The 9621-nt window shown below is 45.7% G+C and overlaps 1 protein-coding gene across 1 annotated transcript in view; it reads right to left on the minus strand.

Moving 5' to 3' along the window:
* Positions 1 to 9621, minus strand: part of LOC116836373 (NACHT, LRR and PYD domains-containing protein 12-like) — a 596145-nt gene that overhangs the window by 583410 nt on the left and 3114 nt on the right. The window contains exons 2-3 of the mRNA XM_075065030.1: positions 7704 to 7793; positions 5111 to 5405 (exon numbers count right to left, since the gene is read on the minus strand). Of these exons, the coding sequence (XP_074921131.1) occupies positions 5111 to 5387 (277 nt within the window). The 5' untranslated portion in view covers positions 5388 to 5405; positions 7704 to 7793. The remainder of the gene's footprint in view (positions 1 to 5110; positions 5406 to 7703; positions 7794 to 9621) is intronic.

Here is a 9621-nt window from a genome sequence, read left to right on the forward strand (position 1 = left end):
TGTTCTATACCCCTAATTATTTTTGTTGCCCTTTTCTGAACCTTTTCCAAATACAATACATCTTTTTTGAGATGGGGCGACCACATCTGCATGCAGTATTCAAGATGTGGGTGTACCATGAATTTATATAGAGGCAACACGATATTTGCTGTCTTATTATCTATCCCTTTCTTGATGATTCCCAACATTCTGTTCACTTTTTTGACTGCCGCTGCACATTTTCAGGTGCTTAAAGAGAAGTTATTGAACAGTAACTGAGGGTTGTTCAAGAGTGTTGCCCCTGCGTATTCTAACTTGATTCCCGCAAAGGAACTGTGCTGGGAGCTTCCAGAATCCTCTAAAGAGCATTGTTCATTGGGACCGCTCCTCTCTCTCCCTCCCCTCAGGCAGGGTTCCCAGAGCATAAAGTGGGGATTGTCCTCCCATTGCTCTTCCACTAATTCAGGAATACTTAACCTAAGACTCTTAAAAAGTGAGGTGGGTGAGGAATGTGAATTTGTAGAGAGAACTCTCATGCAGAACCTCAGTTACTGATGAGTAACTTCTCTTTCTTCTTCAGGGTGCCTCTACTCATTCCTACCTGTGTGCATTTAGCAGGCAGTACAACCCCAGGAAAGAGCTGTGGAGTTCCAGGTGAACAAAGATTGCAGAACTGCCACAATGTACAGCAGCTCTGGATGAGGCTACAACATTGCATACAGCCGTTCTGAGTCTCAGATTAAGATTAATAGTAACGACTACAACCTTACTCTTCCAAATCAGATTCCAGTTGAAGGAAAAAATCTGCCTCAGGCATCTACTGGTCTTCAGTTAGCAGCCTTGTAAAACCTCTTATGAATACAGTAAGAAAGCATGTTATGGAAATTGTCTTACGTCTAGTTGCGTATTCACCAATATTTTCAGGGGGCTGAATACCTGCCAAGTCATAACAATTGTGATACAGAGTCTGATTCATTTGAGCTGTGATGGACTGACCACAGGTTTCACCCTCTCCAATAGGATCTTCTGTGGCCAGGTGGCCTAGTGGCTAGATCTCTGGCCTTCCAGACTGAAAGACCAGCTAAGAGGGTGGGACCCAGACCCTCCCTCTCTATTGGGTCCCAGCCCAGGGCCCTGTGTAGATCAACCCCTGATGGGGAGAGAGAAAATACAAAAACCAGAAAGCAAAAGATCATAGAGTATCAGGGTTGGAAGGGACTTCAGGAGGTCATCTAGTCCAACCCACTGCTCAAAGCAGGATCAATCCCCAGACTGATTTTTGCCCCAGATCCCTAAATAGCCCCCTCAACAATTAAACTCACAACCCTGTGTTTAGCAGGCCAGTGCTCAAACCACTGAGCTATCCCTCCCCTGTCATACTTGTACCAAACTAATCTCCACAGTGGATCAGTCAGTTCAGGATAATGACCTGAGAGTCTGTTGGAAGAAGAAAGGGCCTGACAAACAGGGAAAGACATGGCTGATCACCTAGCCTTGGTGAGAGCCCTAACTTGCACTCCCTGGATTTCCAAGCTCTTCCTATAGCTACAGTAATGATAATTACCCAAGAGCAAGATAAGAACTGGGAATCAGAAACCATGGTAGTCACTCCTGAAAGACAGGATTCTCTCAAAGCACCCTGGTCTTTGCCTATGAAAACTTTGCAAAGGCACATCTAGAAGGATCTAATGGGGTCCAAGCTTTATCAATACATAGAGGACCCTGTGACCCATCCTATCACATCTGAGAAACTGACAAAAGGCCCAGAGACCCATTCCTCCCAATGAAATTACAATAACCTGTCTGTTCACAGAATGCGTGGAAGGTTTACCTGCCAGTGATATAGCTCATACAACGACAACTATAACTAAATCTTTTTCATTAGAATTGGCGTCTGCCCCTTGGCAGAAAGAAGAGGATCTCACTTTGATCTCAGAGATACACATATGCTGGAAGACACCTGAACTAAAACAGAAGTTCCTATCACATCACCCCAATCCTCAACAGTCATAGTACACACGGACAGCCTTTATCACTAGATATTGGTCCAAAATGCCCCACCACTGGCTGACTTGAAACTGCCACTAGTATTAATTGGCCATGGGATCAATTCCAACAATCCATAAATGTACACTCTCACGCTCTGACGGTATGACTAGAATCCTCCCCATGAAATCTTGCTATCGACCAGACACAAGCATACATTGTAATCCACAAGGCGTAGTAAATTAAAGATCTCTTTGCAAAACCATGATTTTCTTTGCTTGATCAAAGCCGAAAGACAAGTGCCAAGGGCAAAAGCCTGCTGGCAGAAAACTTTCGAGGGACTGTCATACTGGACAGAGCTATTTATTTGAACTATACCAAAGAGAAGAAAGGGTCAAAAAAGTTCCAAACCTATTGGAAAGGGTGTCCTCAACCCAAGCAAGACCTCACCTGTAGCTATGAAAAAGGCTGGGAGGGAAGGAAAGTACATTCGTCAAGTGTTTCACAAAGCGGAAAATCAAGTTGCCCCTTCATACTTAGGAAAGGCTGGGCTTCAGCTATGGACAGCTTAAATTGGCCCCTCGCCTGTGCTTGCTCCGTGACAATCCTGCTTAATGTGTGGCCGTGGTAAAGAATCAGAAAAAAGTTACATTAATAAGAATAGAGTGAACAAATTTGCATCTACAAAATCAATGGTGGGCCCAACCAGGAAATACTGTCATCCCACCCAAAAGTACATATAGCAAAATGAAAGTGAATTCAGAAAAAAACAGCAAGAAAGATTGGGGCATGAAAGCCTCAAAAAGAACGAAGACCCAAACAGATTTGAATCCCTTAACCCTTTGGAGAAGACAAATAGAACAGTCATGACAAACATGTCTAGTATCAGAGAAGGATAGAAGACGGGGAATCGAATTTACCCAGTCGGATATGATACAAGGAACATTTAATGAAACTAAAGATGGAATAAAACTAACAAAAATACTTTCTCCACACAATGCTTAATTAGCCTGTGGACTTAGTTGCCCACGTGTCTGAGGCTGCAAAGTCAAGCAGAATTAACAAGAATTTTATTGTTTTTACATGATAACGACTATCTAGAGAGAATCCTGTGGACCTTATAGACTAACAAGAGGTTTTTGGAGCGGAGCTTTTCGTGTGAATCCCACTGTATCAGACGCGTAGTGGAAATTTTCCAGCAGGTCATAATAATTGCAGAAGCAATCTAGAGATACAGGTTAGTTCAGTCAGCGAGGGTGAGGCCCTGGTTCTACGCATGTTAGAGGTGTGAAAACAAGGGAGGAGAAACTGGTTCGTTAATTGCAGCCATTCACCAGTCTTTGTTTAGTCCAGAGCTGAATGGTGTCAATTTGCAAAATGAACTGAAGTCTCAGCAGTTCTCTTTTGCAGTCTGGTCTAGAAGTTTCTTTGCGCATGGATCCCACCTTAAAAGGATCTGCTATATCGTTGACCAGGGGTTGAAGTGCCTCCTAAAACAGGTTTTTGGTATTATGCATTCCTCTTCTTGATTTGTGTCCATTTATCTTTCCGTGTGACTGTCCAAGCCTTTGGCCGATGTACCTCCAAGCAAAGCACTGAGGTACAACCGCATCTTGCCTCTAAACCCCTCAGACAGAGACAACATTACAAATCTTCACCAAAAGCATGTTCTAAACTAATAACCCCACGAAATTAGGAAACAGAATCAACAGAGCCAGACTGTAACCAGAAGCCTCCTAATGCAAGAACAAACCCAAAGAAAGAAACCAACAGGACTCCACTGCCATCACATACAGCCCCCAACTAAACCACCGCAACGCATCATCAAGATCTTACAACCCATCCGGACAATGCCCACATTTCAACCGGTCTTGGGTTGCAGGCCAATCTTGCCGTCCAGAACAACCTGCCAACCTGAAACGTATTTCTCACCAGCAACTGCACACCCGTAGCATAGTAACTAGCCTCAGGAACCATCCATGCAAGCAAACCTCGATGCACTGCCCCATATCTACACCACGACAGACCATCATGGACCGTAACCAGAATCAGCCATACAATCACTGGTGTCATCCACACTGCCACGCCACCAATGTAATAAAAGCATCATTGCCCAAATGCCGCTGCTATGTCACGGCTAACTGGAGCAAGTCCACTAAGAAAAGGATAAATGGACACAAAAAATCAGATTATCAGGAATAGCAACTATACAAAAACGTGTAGGAAGAGCAACTTCAACCTCCCTCGGTCACAATATAGCAGACCTTAAGGTGCTATCTGCCAGCAAAAAAACTTCAGGACCAGAACTGCAAAGAGAAACTGCCTTGAGCTTCAAGTCTCATTTGTCAATTTGACAACCCATAGCTCTGGAACTACAACAAAGACTGTGAATGCGCTTTTGCCAATTACAGAACTCAGTTCTCCTCCCTTGGTTTTTCACACTCTACTGCTAGAACAGGGCCTCACCCTCCCTGACTGAACTAACCTCGTTATCTCTTAGCTGCTTGCCCTACAATATATATACCTGCCCCTGGAAATTTCCACTACCTGCGTCTGATGAAGTGGGTATTCACCCACGAAAGCTCACGCTCCAAAACCTCTGTTAGTCTACAAGGTGCCACAGGATTCTCTGCTGCTTTCACAGATCCAGACTAACACGGCTACCCCTCTGATACTTGAGACCTATCTAGTTATAATACTAAACATTTAAAAAACAAACAAAAGTTCTGGAAAGGATATAAACCTGATCCCTCCCCCAACTCCCCCTACACCTGCCTTACTCCTGGGGTCACAAGAAAACTCACTCTATGGGCAGGTTGTCCCATAACTGCCTACTGTAGGGTTTCTAGCACCTTCCTCTGAAGTATCTGGCAGGGGCCACTGTCAGAGACAGAATACTGGATTTGATGGATCAGTGGTAGATTGGTAGCTCCCATGTTCCTAAAAATGCATGTGCAATCTGGAAGGTCAGGCGTCACCTGCTCTGCAGTTTCCCTTGATTCACTCTGACTCCCCCCAGGTTGTGGAATCTCTTAGGTGTCATTAGTCTGCTACTGCTCCTGCAGCTGCTCCTGCAACTGGTGCTGTGGGGGATATTCATGGAGAAATGGCTCTCAGGAGTTAGAGTTACTTTGGATTTCTTTACCTGTCTCTTTTTCCTGTTTGAGTTTCATGGCAGAGTTGTTGAGATTGAGGTTAGTGAAGATTTTGATAGCTATGTCCACAGCGTTCTCCTGGTCATAATGTTCTTTCAGGAGTCTCACAGCATCTATCCTGTCAACCTTCTCCAGTTTACACCAGGGGATTGAAGGTTTGTCATCAAAGGCAAACTCAGATAATTTGTGTATAAATTTTTTAAAGTCTTGCTCTGCAAGATCCTCCAGTCCCTGCAGGAGGATGTCAGTCGGTGTCTTTCTGCTCATCACGAGGATATTAACTATCTGAAATGGAAACAAGCAAAGTAGAGGATTAAGGCTAAATTGTGGACATCATAAAGTTGTGATCCCATCTATTAAGTGCACCCAGTGACAGTGAAAAAACACCTTTCCACGTACCCACAGCTACCACATTTTGTGCAATTCCATGTGTCATATTTTATCCAAGTTGCTTACTGAGATAATTTGTACACTTGTAAGTTCGCATATAACAAGCTTCAGCTTGTGGGGATCACATCCTGGCCAACCAGTGGCAGGGGTATGACAGCACTGTGCAAAATTCGGCAGTTGTGTCTGGTAGAAGCTGGTGGCTCTCTGAGTCACTGAGTGGGTGCTGGGGCACTGTGGGGAAGCTGGAGGTGTGGGGTGGATGAGTGCTGGGGTTACTTGGAATGGGCATTTGTTGGGTGCCTGGAGTTGTTGGATTGGTGCTGAGATGTCTGGTGCTAGGGAGAGGATGGCAGCTCCTGAAGGGAGGGGGTGGTGCTGATGACTGTTCAAGGGTGGCTGATGGTGGGTTGGGCGGGGGATGGGGGTGTACGCTACTGTTGCAGAAGTTGGTGGGGGCCTCCCACCTTATGCTGCTCCCATGTCTCTCTGCTCCTTCCTACCCAGGACCCAGCCAGGCCAAACAGTTCTCTAGAAGACAAAATGCACAAGTGCAGCCTCTGTCCACAGCTCTGTCAAAAGGCAGGGTAGCTGGGACAATGCTGTCTGATGCCTAAGTGTCCTGAGAGATGTTCAGTGCTTGACAGCCCTATGACCCAAGATCAGACCAGAAACAAGATACCTGGTGGTACTCTCTGAAACACCAGCCACAGGCAAAACTCTGCCCACAGCTGTCTCTGAGCATCAACACCATCGGAGGAGAGCTCAGTGTCTACAGAGTAGATAGAGGTGGCTAGACAGAAGGCCTCCCTTATACATACACCTTGTCTGAAAGTGATGGGTTCAGTCAGGGCCCAATTGAGCTTGAGCACTGCACAGAGATGCACAGCACCCAGAAGGACCACGCAGAGCAGGCCCAGAGCTGAACCCAAACAGAGTTGCCGGGATATGCTAGTGATCCACCATGTCCAATGCTTTTTTCCAAGTTGAGAGTCAAGGAAGTGCATGACAGACTAAGTCCCTGCCCAGAAACCGATTGCTCAATACAGTCTGGTCTGGGGGCACAAGTCTGGTCAGGGTGGATCACCACCACCAGCACGGACTGCAGTTGCAGCAAGATGGCCTTCATTACAACCTTTAGTCCATATGGAGGAGTGATGCCAGGTGACAATTCCTCAGATCACAGAGATCCCACTTCTTGGGCGCCAGCGCAAGCACTGCCTCCTGCCTGAAAGGGAGAGCACTCCATTCCCCGGAGATTCAGTCCAGCCATGGATAAGGCACCAAATGAGTGTCTCAGAACATGTGCAAGAAACCTGCAGTCAGCCTTTCGATGCCCAGAGATAGCTGATGGGCATAAGATGCAAGTCTTCTGAACTCCAGTAGCCTTGTTCAGATGGGTCTGGAGGATAAATATCCTCTGACAAAAGTGCAGATATTCTTGATCAAAGAAAATACAAAAGGTTTCTGCATAGGCAGCAATGGCAGCAAGTTTTTCTACAGTATCAGCAGCATAGGAGGACTGCCCTTTTAACCAGCAGCAAGGATCTATATAAGGCCTTGTATACACCTGCAAGTTGGAAAATTAGCCACAGCCATCCTAATTCCTGAGGTGCCCACCCTGGCGAGGCATGTAGATCGCCTGGACACTGCAGCTGGAGCGCCCCTGGTAATCAATCAATCAGGTTCTTAAAAGAAGAATTTTATATATAAAAAATAAAAGTAAAAGAATCACATCTGCAAAATTAGGATGGAAGATAACTTTACAGGGTAAATAAAAAGATTTAAAACTCAGAGGATTCCCCTCTAGGCTCAACTTCAAAGTTACAAAAACAGGAATAAACCTCCCTCTTATCATAGGGAAAATTCACAAGCTAAAACAAAAGATAATCTAATGCATTTCCTTGCTACTACTTACAATTTCTGTAATTTTTAGATGCATCAGTTCAGGATCTTTTTAGGAGCTGGGTTACCTTCTTGGTCTCTCTTCTTGTCCCAGGAGGGAATCAACAAAGAGCACAAACAAAACCTTCCCTCCACCCCCCAGATTTGAAAGTATCTTCTTTCCCCATTGGTCCTTCTGGTCAGGTGCCAACTAGGTTAATTGAACTGATTAACCTCTTACAGGTAAGTGATTCTGTACCTCTGGCCAGGAGGGATTTATGTTACTGCATACATAAAGATTGTTACCCTTACCTTTATATTTATGACAGTAACAGAAAGTCAAACTCCAAAGGAGAAGGTTTGTTTAGGATGGTCTAGCAGAATAAAAACAGGAGTAATGGGCTGAAATGTAGAAAAAAAAATACAGACTGAACCCCAGTAAAACTCTGAATGTGAGAACTACACCACTACCTCGATATAACACCACCCGATATAACATGAATTTGGATATAACGCGGTAAAGCAGTGCTCTGGGGGGAGCGGGGCTGCGCAATCCGGGGGATCAAAGCAAATTCAATATACCATGGGTTCACCTATAACGTGGTAAGATTTTTTTGCTCCCAAGGACAGAGTTATATCGAGGTAGAGGTGTATCATATACTGTGGCAAAGTCTTCAAAGAGAAGAAGTTTTAGGGTTTGATGAACACAGAAAAATGTTGAAAATGGAATGGAGCTCATTCGTTCACAGTCAACTGGTGTCCCCACTTGTGGGGCAATATGAATAGCCACAAATTTTAGTTTCTTCCAAAATCTTAGATTTGTAGCAATGTCTGCATGTGTATGGTTTGTTTTTATTTTTCCTACTTGTTATACAAATGTCATAAAAATATTCCCTGGGAGAATCTGCGGTTTAACTGTACAAAATAAAAGAAGTTTAAGAGTAGAATAATTTGACATTTGATATAGTGCTTGTTGCAATAGCAAAGAAAATGAAGGAAAGACCTTCTGAGGGAGCTTTAAGAATTTTCTCCTTCTAGTAAAAATAAAGGATACACATTCTGCTTTTCCTTTAGATAACATTTCTTGATGAGGAAGCTTAAATTGTAGGAAATATTTTTGCTTTCTTCCCTTCACTAGAGTGAAGCAAAATCTGACAAGGTTTATTTTGTGAGATTACAGTGGCCATACTGTAAGCATTATAGGGGCCAGTTTACAAACACTACCAATTTAACACAGTGGAATGTGGAGCTAGGGTGACCAGATGGCCCGATTTTACAGGGACACTTCCGCTATTCAGGGCTCTTTCTTATATAGGCGTCTATTACTCCCAACCAGGGGCGGCTCTAGACATTTCACTGCCCCAAGCATGACAGCATGCCGCGGGGGGCGCTCTGCCGGTCACCAGTCCCGCGGCTCTGATGGACCCTCCGCAGACACGCCTGCAGGAGGTCCACCGGAGCCAAGGGACCAGCGGACCCTCCGCAGGCATGCCGCCGAAAGATGCCTGCCTGCCGCCCTCTCGGTGACCGGCAGAGCGCCCCCCGTGGCTTGCCGCCCCAAGCACGCACTTGGCGTGCTGGGGCCTGGAGCCACCCCTGTCCCCCACCCCCATCCCAATTTTTCACAGTTGCTATCTGGTCACCCTATGTGGAGCTGACAGCTCTATCACACATGCAAAGAGAAAGCTGTAGAGATAATCTTGCAAATCAGGCCACCCTAACATAAACTACTTCATCTACAAAACACAAAGCTAAAAGAACTAACTAGGGAGCCAATCCTGCAGGCCTTACTGTGGCAAAATGTATCTGTAATTCCATTGCCGCCCCCAGTCCCTGAAAACATTTCTCCAAAAGGGAGGCATTACAAGCTGCCTAGTAGGTTTGGAGAATATCAGAGAGCTGGGCTATTTCCCTCATCACTCAGGAACGAAAGTTTGTATGTGAGTGAGCAGGGGAAGCTGGGCCAGGCAGGGGGAGGCCAGGCAAAGCTAGGGGGATACCTGGAGTCTGGGAAGAGATGGGGGGAGCTGATCTTGTGGTGGGGGAGCTGGGCATGGGATTTGTGGTGGGGGGCCAAGGAGGAACCAGGCTGGGGATTGATGGGGAGCTGGGCTGGGAAGGGAAAAGAGGGGCGAGTCTTTGTCTGGCTCAGTGAGCAGCAACAAGGGCTCTGGAGCCTTCTGGAAAGCAGGCTGGTGGCCCCAGGGGAGAGCAGCTGTTCTGAGCAGCC

Source organism: Chelonoidis abingdonii, chromosome 4 (assembly GCF_003597395.2).
Source record: "Chelonoidis abingdonii isolate Lonesome George chromosome 4, CheloAbing_2.0, whole genome shotgun sequence".
In the NCBI taxonomy this organism is placed as follows: domain Eukaryota; kingdom Metazoa; phylum Chordata; order Testudines; family Testudinidae; genus Chelonoidis; species Chelonoidis abingdonii.